The 14,612-nt window shown below is 35.7% G+C and overlaps 1 protein-coding gene and 1 pseudogene across 1 annotated transcript; both read left to right on the forward strand.

The window, feature by feature from the left end:
- Nucleotides 1-206: 206 nt before the first annotated feature.
- On the forward strand, nucleotides 207-3,441 carry LOC120118482 (annotated as a pseudogene).
- A 1,124-nt stretch (nucleotides 3,442-4,565) lies between these two features.
- LOC120118277 (uncharacterized protein C6C3.02c-like) lies at nucleotides 4,566-5,001 on the forward strand. Its single transcript, XM_039138361.1, has one exon. It carries the CDS (start codon nucleotides 4,603-4,605, stop codon nucleotides 4,999-5,001), a length of 399 nt encoding a protein of 132 aa, XP_038994292.1. The 5' UTR covers nucleotides 4,566-4,602.
- Nucleotides 5,002-14,612: the final 9,611 nt, after the last annotated feature.

Genomic DNA, 14,612 nt, shown 5'->3' on the forward strand with positions numbered 1-14,612 from the left:
AAGTTTTGAAAAATGCCCATTTCTTAACACCAACTGGACTATCCCAAAAATTCAACTTTTCTGAGAAAAGGAAATGAAAAGATTGGGTTTTTATTTATTTAGACAATTTCATTTCCCTCCATTTTCGCTTAAATTTTTCGTTTTTATGAAAGTTCCCATATTGATGCAATGAAGAGACAGAAAGAAGAAAGATGGATATAATTTTTTTTTATCATTGGGTTTATGATTGGTTAAAGAAAGGAAATAGAAAATTGTAGCTTGAAAAGAGACAAGTTTTAATTTGTTTCATACATAGAATGAACAAATGAACAAAAAGCTTGGCTTTAGAAAGGCCTTGGAAAATAGACTAAAGAAATCACAAGTTGCTGCAAAGAAGAAAGCAGCCAGCATATTTACAGCAATGTCAGTGGCTCATGTTGATGATGAAGACCCGAGCCCTGGTGAAGTTCGCCATGTCGATAAAGCCCTTCCAAAAGGTGAATTCTATACAGGCCAATGGTGTGACAATTTGCCTCATGGTGATGGAAAGTATTTATGGCCTGATGGATGCATGTACGTTGGTCAATGGTGTAAAGGCAAAATGGTGGGGAAAGGCAAGTTCTCTTGGCCTTCAGGGGCCACCTACGAAGGCGAATTCAAGAGTGGCTACATGGATGGTAATGGTAATTATACAGGTTTCTCAGGAGAAACATACAAAGGGTCTTGGGTTATGAACTATAAACAAGGAGAAGGTATTCATTGTTATGCCAACGGGGATAGCTATGAAGGCCGATGGCGCAGTGGATCGCAGGATGGACAGGGGAAGTACCTATGGAAGAATGGGAATCAATACATTGGCCAATGGAAGAATGGATTGATGAATGGTGATGGAACAATGATTTGGAATAATGGGAATAGATATGATGGTTCTTGGGAAGATGGTTTTCCTAGAGGAAATGGGAATTTTAGATGGCCTGATGGGAGCTTTTATGCTGCTATTTGGAGTAAAGATGGTAAGGATCAGAATGGAACTTATTATCCATCCGGTTCACTGACTGATAATCTCGATTGGGATCCTCAAAGGGTGTTTTTAGAGGATCTGAAAGATTGCAAGATATGTCCTGGTGAGAAAGTGTCAATATTACCATCACAAAAGATACCAAATTGGCCTGCAATGGCTAAGAGGAATGAAGGGAGGCAAAGGAGATTGTCGAAATTACATAACCATAGTTGTTGTTCAGATGTGAATGATGTTTGGAATGCTGAAGGGTATCCAAGGTTTGAAGATGGAGCAGTGGGAGCTCCTAATCCTGAATATAGTTCAAGAGCGTGTGTGCCACCATTTATGAAGATGATGAAGAAGCAAGGCCAAATGATATCGAAAGGCCATAAGAATTATGATCTAATGCTCAATTTGCAACTAGGTATCAGGTAGTGACTTTTTACTTGAACCTTGATGTTGCTTTGTATGGAGTTAATGTACTTATTATGTTTTGATTCCTTTTTCCTGTCAGTTGGTTAGAATTTCATTCCTTACAGTTCAGTTTGAGATATAATGATTTAGTGGCCTATCATGTATGTATTGATTCTCTGGTCATATTGTAGACATTCCGTTGGAAGGTCTGGTCCAGCCATATCCCTTGACCTAAAACCTTCGGCTTTCGACCCGAAAGAAAAAATATGGACCAAATTTCCTCCTGAAGGATCCAAGCACACTCCACCGCATCAATCCTGCGATTTCAAGTGGAAAGATTACTGTCCACTTGTATTCAGGTTAGAAATCTGACCATCTCCTTCATTACAAGCCATTTGGAAATATAATTATTGGTTACACGTAGTATTTCCTGACATGTATTCGTTTTTACATTTCCAGGACCCTTAGGAAATTGTTCAATGTGGATGCAGCTGATTACATGCTTTCGATATGTGGGAACGATGCCCTTCGTGAACTATCATCTCCTGGAAAAAGTGGAATGTTCTTTTACTTGACCCATGATGACAGATACATGATAAAGACCATGAAAAAGGCTGAAGGAAAAGTAAGTCTCCTAGTTGTTTCTACTTCAGAAACTATAAGCTAGCTCTGCATCTTGCTGCAAATTTTTTGTATGGCCGCCTTACAAAAACACAATTTTTTGTATCATATTTGTAGGCAGAACACACTGTAAATCGAGAAACTTTCCATAGATGACAACATTTGGTCCCTTACAATTCAGTTGTTCATGAGTTTTCCTGTTTTCGGAAACTGTTTGTGTAACTTAGAAAGTGCACTAATCACTCTTAATGACTAATGTTGCAGGTTCTCATAAGAATGCTCCCGGCTTATTACAATCATGTTTGGTCATTCCAGAACACTTTAGTCCCAAAATTTTTTGGTATTCATTGTGTGAAACTAACTGGTTCGGCGCAGAAAAAGGTAACGTTGATGTTACATAATTTCCTGATTCGAAGTCATAGGATTTCAGGAATCAGTTTCATACTTTCTTCATTTGGGATTTAATGAGTCAGGTACGCTTTGTTATAATGGAGAATCTATTCTTTACTCACTATGCCATTCATAGTCGTTTTGACTTGAATGGCTCTTCACATGGCCGCACAACTTATAAACCTGAATCCGAAGTCGATCCGACAACAACCCTCAAGGACCTTGATCTCAATTATATATTTCGATTGCAGAAACTATGGTTCCAAGAGTTCTGCAGGTGATTATCTTTTCTAGTACTACCATCATCTAATTTTGCACAGGCTTTTAAGTTTGGTTAGCATATATGAATGTTTGGGGTGATTTTCATGCAGGCAAGTCGACCAAGATTGTGACTTTCTTGAACAGGAGAGAACCATGGACTACAGTCTGCTGATTGGTTTTCATTTTCGAGAAGTTTATTCGTCCAGTGCTACCGGAGTTCTCACGCCTACCGGTTATTTCTGCTTATCCCTGGAATTTAAATCTTCCATGACTCTGTTATCCGTGATCTGTTACCTGATTAAGATATGTTTTGGACATAATTTGCAGGGTATCAAGATCCCGAAAACGAAGGAAGGCTATCTCAAGCTAGAAAGGATCAGATTCCTGTCGATCCCTCTCGGTAATATGAACATCTTCAGTTTCATCTAGAAAGTTACATGAATCACATGTGATGATGTTTCAATATGACAACTGCAGGGGGTCTTCCACTAGATTGGGTATAAATATGCCTGCTCGGCCGAGAAGACAGTCCGGAAACCGGATTGTGAAGCTCAGCTAGTTGGAGAACCTACCGGTGTATTCTATGATGTGATCCTCTTCTTTGGTATAATCGACATTCTACAAGATTACGACATTACCAAGAAGCTCGAGCATGCGTACAAATCGATGCAGTATGATCCGACATCGATATCGGCTGTAGATCCGAAACAATATTCAAAACGCTTTCGGGATTTCATTTTCAAAGTTTTTGTAGAGGACACTTGAGAAAATAGTTAGATTTCGAAGAGATTTCAACTTCGGAAGATAGTATCCATTCACGCTCATTCAATCATTTTTCTGAAGATTGAGTGTTTAAAAGGAGAAGATTGTCACTTCGGTCGTTCACATGGCTATGGAGGACGATCAATGGCTGCGCCGGACACTGTTTCGTAATTCAGGGTAGTTTCTCAGTATACTTTCTCGATCTCAATCACTTTACAGTTGAAAATATAAGATGTAAGCTATAGATTACTCGAACTCGAATACAAGTGTTAAATATGAATATATTTAATGTCGAATATGAATATATTTGATTTAAATACGAATTTTAAATATAAGTATATTTAATTTTAAGTTTTCCTATGTATTTGGAGCATGTTTTGAAAACCATATTGTTAGCATAATGAGTTAGTGCTCTTACGTGGCTCAAGCTCTAGTGCATGCTATTTAGTGATTCTAGAAGTTTGCTAGCAGTTAAGGTTGTTAATATTTAGTTGAGGTTGTTAATGTGTAGTTACAAAGTCTGTTAAGACTATAACAACTATGGAGAGCTATATATAAACAACAGAGGAGTTGTAAACCATGTATTGCATTCATTCTCTATTCAATATACAAGTATTTTGTGTTTCTTCACTAGTTATTCAACATGGTATCAATCGCCATAAGTCTTGGAGAGATCGTTTCTGCTGTAAGAAGTTTCGATGTTCATGGTTGCTGCTGATTCACAGTCGCTGCATGGAGTTCGTCCTCCTCATCCTTGGTTGCCGCCGGCTTCCATTTCCACCGCCAAAGCTTCTGACGCATTACCCCTTCCTTTGTATTTAACGAATGCGGAGGACGAGGAAGAGGAAAATGAAGTCTTGCTTTGTAAAGAAGATGCACGTACAGTACATTGCCGCCAAGCTCTTGATGGCTCGCTTCCTTCACTGCCTTCTTATGCACCGAATGTAACTGCCCAGAAACTGTTTGATGAAAATCCTGTTAGAGTTACAACCGAGGAAGATGCCCGTAAACCTTGCGGCCAAACTGTTAATTGCTCGTTTCCTTCACTGCTACCTCGGGTACCGATTGCAACTACCCGGAAATTGTTAGATGAAAAGCCTGCGATATTTGTTTTCTCTTGTTTATCGTTCAAGCCTTTAACAAGTCAAATTCCTATAATTTGCAATCTCCAAACGATGCCTCGCCGAAGCTCAGGAGGAAGGTCAGTCCCACGTCCTGCTGCTCGTGCGCCAGCGAACAATGCTCCTTTAAAGCCTGCTAGTTATGCCCCTCCCCCGACACCTGTGCAAAAGGGAAATGGATTTGGCGCTGCAATCGTAGATGGTATTGGATGGGGTGTTGGAACTGTTATGGCTCATAGGGCAGCTGATGCCATTGTTGGCCCTCGTGTCATCAAACACGAGACTGTTGCTTCATCAGAACCAGCTGCCTCTGCTGCTCCCGCACCAAACACGAACAATCTTGTGAACTCGGATGCTTGTGGCGGTCAATACAAAGCTCTAAGTGATAGTCTGACCAATTATGGAAGTGACATTAGCAAATGCCAGTTCTACATGGACATACTGAAAGAATGACGCAGGAGCTCCGGTGCTGCGTTGGATGCTTGATGATGGCAAAGCTCGATTATCTCATATCAATATCGTTGCAATTTAGATGTTACTAGGCATGATTTTTTTCGTGATATCTAGTTGTTACTATTCTGGAACATGGGCTTTGTTAGCTCAAACAGGAGTTTGTATGGATTCTACACAGAATTCTAGGTGGACAACTTTAACTCTTGATTAGGGAAAAAAGTATGTCAAGGAACCTTGTAAAAGAGGGTAAAGAAGAAATAAATGAAGGTGATTCAAGAAGAACGAAAGGAAGCATCGGCACTTTCGATTCAAAGTGAACGGAAGAAAGCATCGACACTTTCGATTCAAGAAGAACGAAAGGAAGCATCGGCACTTTCGATTCAAAGTGAACGGAAGGAAACATCGACACTTTCGATTCAATTGTTCATCTTTTCATCAAGAAGGTTGAATGCAGAAATTAGTTGTAATTTGTTTTATAGCTTGCTATAATAGTGTGTTCAAGGTTAGAAGAACAGAAGAAGAAAAAGTAGAGGGAATGTTAGCATAATGAGTTAGTGCTCTTATGTGGCTCGAGCTCTAGTGCATGATGTTTAGTGATTCTAGAAGTTTGCTAGCAGTTAAGGTTGTTAATGTTTAGTTGAGGTTGTTAATGTTTAGTTGAGGTTGTTAATGTGTAGTTACAAAGTCTGTTAAGACTATAACAACTATGGAGAGCTGTATATAAACAACAGAGGAGTTGTAAACCATGTATTGCATTCATTCTCTATTCAATATACAAGTATTCTGTGTTTCTTCACTAGTTATTCAACACATATCATCGTACTCATATTAGGATCATTAAACATTGGTTCAAATGTACAAATGAATTGGCCAGTTATCAATGTTTGAGTTCACCTCATTTAGTGGGTCAGGTTCGAGTCGAATCAAATTACACTAAATTCGAGTCAGATTTTAAGTACATAGTGTATATTTTTTAGATCGAATTTGATTGGTCTAAATAAATTCAACCCCACTCATACTCATCCTACTTATATCTCTCTGCAAATATAACCTCTGCATTTAAGTTTTTTTTTAATATTTTATGTTAAAAATCCAACTAAATATTATAGATGACCTTTTTTGGAAATGAATAAGTAAATAATATGTTTCTATAAACACACATGGATAACATTAATTTATATATTAGCTTAAAAATGCTTAAAAATTATATGAACGTGTAAATTAACTTTAAGATTCAAATGTAAATATGGAGCCTTATATTTAGGGATGATCACATGAAACGTGTGACGAGTTTCAACTAGACTAGATCTTATTGGGTCAGGTTTTTTTTTTATAAAAAAATTAGATTTTGATCTGATTGGATTTTTTTAGAGATTTTTTTTGAGTCGTGTCGAATTCAAGTTTTATCTCAAACATGTGAGTTGAGTTTGGGTTAGGTAAAATCATTCCAAAACCTTAATTGAGTTTTAGATGGAGAGTGTATATTTTCAGATCAGGTCGGGTTAGCAGAAAACTTGATCAACCCGACTCATGTCTGTCCTTACTTATATCTCTCGACAAATGTAAGCTCTGCATTTAAGTTTTTAAAAGATTTTTAATGTTTTAGGTTAAGAATCCATCAGCATAGTGTGGATGACCCTTTTAGAAATAAATATATAAATAGTATGTTTCTACAAGCAAACGTGGATAAAAATAATTTACATATTCACTTTAGAATACTTAAAAATTTCTACGAACATGTAAATTAACTTTAAATTTCAAATATAAATATGGAGTCTTATATCTAGGGATGAACGGAGGACCCAAATTTGACGGGTTTAAATTAAAGTAAATTTTATTGGTTCAAGCTTTTTTTTTTTTAAAAAAAAGAAAAGAAAAAAATTGGATTTTAATAGGGTCGGCTTTTAGAGGATATGTTTGGGTCGTGTTAGGTCGAATTAGGTTTTATATCAAATAGGAAGGTCGGTGAAATTAATCTAAATTAGGGTCGGGTTTCAGATGGATGATGTATATTTTTTGAATTGGATTGGCCCAAAACTCGATCCAATGAACATCCCTACTTATATCACTCTGCAAAGGTAACGTCTACCTTTAAGTTTTTTAATCTTTTAGGTTAAGAATCCATTTTAATATTATGGATGACCATTTTAGAAATAAATAAGTAAATAATATGTTACTATAAACAAACTTGGAGAAGATTAAATTGTATATTTGCTTAAAAATGTTTTAAAAAAAATCTATGATCGTGCAAATTAACTTTAAGTTTCAAATGTAAATATGGAGTCTTGCATTTAAGGATAAGGATGAGTACGAGACTCGAATTAAACAAGCTTCAACCTGACTTTACCTTTTTGGGTCGATTTTTTTTAAATAAAATTGGATTTTAGTCGAATCAGATTATTTAAAAAATATATTCGAATCGAGTGACATTACTGTAATCTCGGACGGAATTTTGAATGAAAGGTAAATATTTTTTGAACAGCATCGAATAGACTGAAAACACGACTGAATCTATCTCATACCCATCCGTACTAATATCGCTTTGCAAATGTAATGTAACCTCTGCATTTAAATTTTTTAATCTTTTATGTTAAGAATCTATCGGAATATTGTGGATTATAATTTTAGAAAAAAATGAGTAAATAGTGTAAATTAACTTTAAATTTCAAATGTAAATATGGAGCCTTATATCAAGGGATGGACACGTCAATCTTATTGGAACGAGTTTAAAAATGTAATCAAATTCTGATCGAGTCGAATTTTTTTAAGGATATGTTCGGGTCGGATTGGGTTAGATTTAGATTTTATGAAAACCTCCTTGCGAAAGAGCCCGCACGCACCAATTCTTAATTGGGGTTTGAAGTTTTACAGATAGATATAAGAAAGCTCCCTTCTTATTTCTGCCAATAATGGATGGAAGGCGAAGGTATTTTTCCGGATTAGTTTCATTTGAGGCCTCTAGAAGACGACGCACATCACTTCTATTCTCATCTGACACATTCGAACCGAAGAATATCCCAGACTTATCCAAATTGATGGACGTTATCCACCATGCGTAAGCGGGACTTGCACTGGGTGCGCTCAAGGTATCTTCCATGTCTTTAGAGGATCATATATTCGTACCTATATTTAGAGACATACTTAAAATAAAGAGCAAGACAGTTCGGCATAATTATTCGAAATTTTATCATCCTAACATGGATTTGAAGGTTGCAACCCAGTTTAATATTAGATACTTGGACAATTGAATTAAATGAAAGGATACTACGAAGCCGACAGCTATACACACTCAAAACAACTTTAGATAATTGAATTTGTTCAAGATCTAGATCTTTACATCTCTTGAACATCTTAAAGTGGGACGACAAAAAAACACACCTTGAGAAGACAACGATATTGTCAACCAAATCGAGTCAATGTTTCCTAAATCACATTATCTAATCAATGTTTCCTAAATCACATTATCTAATCGAAGTCAATAATATCAAGTTTCGACATCTCAATATGTACCTGAATATTTACAACCACTACTTCATAAGCAGGACGCATTCGAGTTCAATCTCTAACATTCCTCTCTCAACATGTTGTAGGCTACAAGAGATCTCCTGCTTAACTTTTCCATCAGTTAATGTTATGACACCATCTTTTATCAGGTGGTTATCGTGGTCCGCCACTCATTTTATGAGCTTCATTGATTCACTTATCTCGGGCGGTTGAATGTCGATCTCGGCATCCCCCATAAAATCATCATTCTTGAAGATATCTTTATCATATACAAACTGCATATAAAACCCAGATATCATTTACTGAACCATAATCAGCATTTTCGGGAATGCAAGAACAAGAGTATCCTTGTATTTGTGCCTAGATATGAATTGAATACAGGCGTCGTACACACGAATATCAACTATTGACGAGCCTTATGTTGCAAAGTATAAAACAATGTAGAGTGAGTTTAAGCTTCCATATTTCTGCATGTAAATTCCAGACAACAATTTTCACGTTTTCTTTTAGGTGTGAAAAAAACCAAACTCACCACTTTCAAAGGAGGAACATTTTCTGGAATTGACAACATTAGTGTACATACTCATTTTCGTACCATTTGTTTTATATACATATATATATATATATATATATATATATATATATATATATATATATATATATAATATATATATATTTTAAATAGTTTTTAAAACATTTTGAAAATTAATATAATATATAGTTTTTAAAACATTTTTAAAAATATATATTATATAGTTTTTAAAATATTTTGAAAATGTGTATAGTTTTTAAAAAAACATTTTGAAAACATATATATATTATATAGTTTTGAAAATCATTTCGAAAACATATAATATATAGTTTAAAAAAATATTTTTGAAAACTATATAATTTTAAAAACATTTTAAAAAATATATATAATATAATTTTAAAATATTTTTAAAAATATATATTATATAGGTTTTGGAAAATATTTTATATATATATATAATATTATTATTATTTTTTATTTTTTATTTGTTTTTTCCTTTTTTTGTTTTATTATTATTAACATTTTTTTATTTTTTTTATTTTCCCAGGGTCCAATGGGTCCAGCAGGTTTTGAGGCCTGATCTAACCCAGTTCACTAGGGTTTCAGAACCCTAACATATTAAGACAGTCAAGGACGCCGCACAGCGAGGTAGTCGGACAATCAAGGGGCAAAACGGCCGGCCTGAAATCCCGAGACTGACCCATCCCGGGATGATCGGCCTCACAACATCACAACCCCCTGTTTTTCGAAACTAACAAACGGTCGGAGGGGGTATAAATACCCCATCATCGAACACTGACAGAAAACACCACGAACGAGCCAAACACAAACCATCAAACCAGTCCATCACAGCAAGATAATAGTCAGAGACCCAACATCAACACACAATAGAAAGATACCATCATACCAACACAAAAAAACGATCAAACAGCCAAGAAAAAAACGAGAGAAAAACAGTAAACACAAGGAGTCAAGCCCCAAGTAAACTAGTAACATAAACGCAAAAAAAAACTCAGAAAAGAAGGCCTTGGAGATTCGAAGAGCCACTCAGAAAATGTGAGAAAACCGAACGGTTTGTCTCAGATCTACGTCGTTTGGAACTTTTTAGGGGAATCGGGCTTCGGTATGGAGGCAAATGATAAATGTGGGGTTTCTTGCACCACATCCTAGCACATCAGATCCAAAGGTGGCAGTCATTGTTGTTATCATAATGAAGATGGACATGATGTACAAGAATGTACCGAATTTAGAGTCTTGATCCATCTAATGATTAACAGAAAAGAGTTGGAATTTTATGGTGAAAGCAATGACACTCCCAAAGCAGAAAGAGTCGTGGCAAATGGGGCATCCTGATGAGGCCTTATTCAATTTTGAGACATTCTATTTGAGTTTTTTTTTTTTCATCTTTCCTCAAGTTTTTTGTAAGAACATTTTAATAAATTTATGTTACTTTAATGATTACGAGCAATGAATCACATTTGCAAACTTGAAATTCTTTGAATATCAACTGAATTAAGAAACTCTGTAAATGGTTCAAAGTTACAGATCTTTGACAAAGTAACATATTTTAAAACAAGGACCTTAACCTTACCCAGAATATACCCTCAAACACCGTACCCTGCTCTTGCAATTAACCAATATAACCTTTTCCTTTAATAAGGTGCAGACAACATGGGGCATCCTTTTGCATATGACATTACTATATTTTTTATTTAAGACGTTCAGTGATGAAAATGATCTTCACAGATGGAATAGTCGAGTAAGCAAATCTAGTTTAGGTCAGTTGTTTGGAAATTGAACTCTAAAGATGAAATTTTTTACTTTTAACAACACCTTGACTATAACAGGTTCTTCTTGACAATCTTAAGAAACTAAATCCGTAAAGCTGAGCTATTCCACTAAGGAAATTAGTTATAGAGGAAACTTGAAAGCCCTAGCCTTATGAATATATTACATTCAAACCATGACATTGCTTGAACACTTGGAAATTTGGTGTTTGCTCTACTGCTATTGTCTGGCCGAAGCCTTTGCAATGAGATGAACCCTTCAGTTAACTTGATAAAAGTGATTATAATGTTAAGTTGTCCCTCTAAAGCAATTGGTTAAACACCCCGACTTTATGGATTTAGATAGCCAGATAACGTCAAATTAAATCAAATTTATCTAAGCAAAAAATTATCGGTAAATATGGACTAAAGGAGTTAAAGAACACTTGTTATAGTCAAATACACACGAGAACTCAAGAATTTCATTTTTAGACTTATATTTTTTGCACTACCGTTGTTAGAGGAGCTAACAAAACTTGAACAAATGGAAGATTTCAAAGAACTGAAATGGAGGGTCTAGTAATTGATAATGCTAGTTGCGTCATTTTGTCTGCATCCAATTAAAATGCCAAGCCAAAGAAAAAGCATGCTGTAATGACCGAAAAAAATGACATTTTTTATGGCTAAAACCTTAAGTCAACCTAAAGCCAACTCATCTAATTGAATATTTGTTAAAGAGCTGTAACTCTGAAAACATTAAAAGAGCTATTGATTCCTTTGATATTCTGTGAACTCACGTTTATAATTTGATTCAATTGCGAACCATATTTTACATAATTTTCCTTCCTAAAACAAGAAAAAGGAGAAAAACATTTTCAAACAGGACAGTCTCAAATATGAAAGGTCTGTAAAGCCAAAGCTCGAAAAGAGAATAGGGTACGATCGATTTCAGGGACCAGATTAACAAACAAAACACAAGACTCCGTCCGAGAGATAAAACAGAGCTCATTCATGTTGCATGCATCTTAGACATACTTAGGTGCATCACATTCTTCATTTTAGCATACATGATTTTTTTGCAGTTTTTAGAGTCAAGTTTCAACTCCAGTATGAAGGATACTCGATTTGCAATGCCTTTAAAGAACGATGGTGGATGCTTAACTCACCAACGAGAAGCTACCCCTCAACTAACTCGGCAGATTACAAGATTGACAATCAACTTCATATGAGTTCGAGAACTTATTTAGAACAAATTCATTTCGGCTAAACTCAACAACGAGTAGCAGGTTTCCAGTTAACACTTCCACGACGAAAGATATCCGGCGGACAGAATTTATCAGTGGAATTTCCCGTGAAGTGGAATCATCCCAAAAATCATATTACTTGGTTCAGACCCGCTCAGATGAACCACCTGAAGAACTATGACCGGCTTAGACTTGTGAAGGGAAGCCATTTTTGTTAAGACAACATTTGCAGCATAACTTAAGGGTTATCTGCCAACCAAAGACCTTCGAGTTCAACTACACTCAGCTTCGAGGGCGCATCATTTGCAGCATAGCTTAAGTCGAGAAGGGCTATCTGCCAAAGACCTTTGAGTTCGACTACGCTCAGCTTCAAGGGCACAGCATTTGCAACATAACTCAAGGCTAGAAGGGTTATCTGCCAACAAAGACCTTCGAGTTCGACTATGCTCAGCTTCAAGGCACATCATTTGCAGCATAGCTTAAGTCGAGAAGGGCTATCTGCCAGAGACCCTCGAGTTCGATTACACTCAGCTTCGAGGACACATCATTTACGGCATAACTCAAGACTAGAAGGGTTATCTGTCACCAAAAGACCTTTGAGTTCGACTACACTCAGCTCCCAGGCATATCATTTGCAGCATAGCTTAAGTCGAGAAGAGCTATTTGCCAAAGACCCTCGAGTTCGATTATACTCAGCTTCGAGGGCATATCATTTGCAGCATAACTCAAGGCTAGAAGGGTTATCTCCCAACAAAGACCTTTGAGTTTGAGTACGCTCAGCTCCTAGGTATATCATTTGCAGCATAGCTTAAGTTGAGAAGGGATATCTGCCAAAGACCCCCGAGTTCGATTACACTCAGTTTCGAGGGCACATCATTTATAGCATAACTCAAGGTTAGAAGGGTTATCTATCACCTAAGACCTTTGAGTTCGACTACGCTCAGCTCCAAGGCATATCATTTGTAGCATAGCTTAAGTCGAGAAGGGCTATCTGCCAAAGACCCTCGAGTTCAATTACAATCAGCTTCGAGGGCACATCTTTTACAGCATAACTCAAGGCTAGAAGGGTTATATGTCACCAAAAGACCTTCGAGTTCGACTACGCTCAACTCCAAGGCATATCATTTGCAGCATAACTTAAGTCGAGAAGGGTTATCTGCCAACCAAAGACCTTCGAGTTCGACTAGGCTCAGCTCCAAGGCACATCATTTACAACATAGCTTAAGTCCAGAAGGGCTATCTGCCAAAGACCCTTCCGAGTTTGATTTCATTCAGCTCGAGGGCTTTTCAACCACATGGTAGAGTCAAAGAACTACTTTCCAGTCGAATTTTCCAACCAAGATCTTTAAACCAAGAAGAAGAGCGAGGTGGGCTGCAATTTGAACCCATATCCTGATTCCGAACTACGGCTTCAATTCCATATCATTTCAAGGTGTACTCGACTTCGTGACGGAGGAGCCATCTGCAACTCAATTCGACAGGGAGTTATTTTTCAACTCCCCCAAACGAAAATTTGTGTCTTTTTATCTTTATCCTAATTTTCGTTCCACGAAAAAGGACAAAGAGGGTCAGTTGTAGACACTCATTTTCGTCCCATTTTTTTATTTTTTTATTTTTTTATATACATATATATATATATAGTAGTATATAGTTTGAAAACATTTTTAAAAAATATATATAATATATAGTTTTGAAAAACATGTTTGAAAACATTTATATATTATATAGGTTTTAAAACATCTTGAAAATTAATATAATATATAGTTTTTAAAACATTTTTGAAAATATATATATTATATAGTTTTTAAAAACATTTTAAAAATAAATATAATATATAGTTTTTAAAACATTTTTGAAAATATATATTATATAGTTTTAAAATATTTTGAAAATGTATATAGTTTTTTAAAAAAAACATTTTGAAAACATATATATATATATATATATATATATATATTATATAGTTTTGAAAATCATTTCGAAAACATATAATATATAGTTTAAATTTTTTTTTTGAAAACTATATAATTTTAAAAACATTTTTTAAAAATATATATAATATATAATTTTAAAATATTTTTAAATGTATATATTATATAGGTTTTGGAAAATATTATATATATATATATATAATATTATTATTATTATTTATTTATTTATTTATTCCTTTTTTCTGTTTTATTATTATGAACATTTTTTTATTTTGTTTATTTTCCCAGGGTCCAACGGGTCCAGCAAGTTTTGGGGCCTGATCCAGCCCAGTTCACTAGGGTTTCAGAACCCTAACATATCAAGACAGTCAAGGGCGTCGCACAGCAAGGTAGTCGGACGATCCAAGGGCGAAACGGCCGGCCTGAAATCCCGGGACTGACCCATCCTGGGATGACCGGCCTCACAACATCACAACCTCCTATTTTTCAGAACTAATAAACGGCTGGAGGGGGTATAAATACCCCATCATTGAACACTGCCAGAAAACACCACGAACGAGCCAAACACAAACCATCAAACTAGTCCATCACAGCAAGATAATAGTCAAAGACCCAACATCAACACACAACAGAA

This window comes from Hibiscus syriacus, unplaced genomic scaffold (genome assembly GCF_006381635.1).
Source record: "Hibiscus syriacus cultivar Baekdansim isolate YM2019G1 unplaced genomic scaffold, ASM638163v2 tig00110328_pilon, whole genome shotgun sequence".
Lineage (NCBI taxonomy): Eukaryota > Viridiplantae > Streptophyta > Magnoliopsida > Malvales > Malvaceae > Hibiscus > Hibiscus syriacus.

Excerpts from the sequence above, each read along its gene's own strand:
- LOC120118277 (XM_039138361.1), top strand. The coding sequence starts at position 4,603 with ATGCCTCGCCGAAGCTCAGGAGGAAGGTCAGTCCCACGTCCTGCTGCT.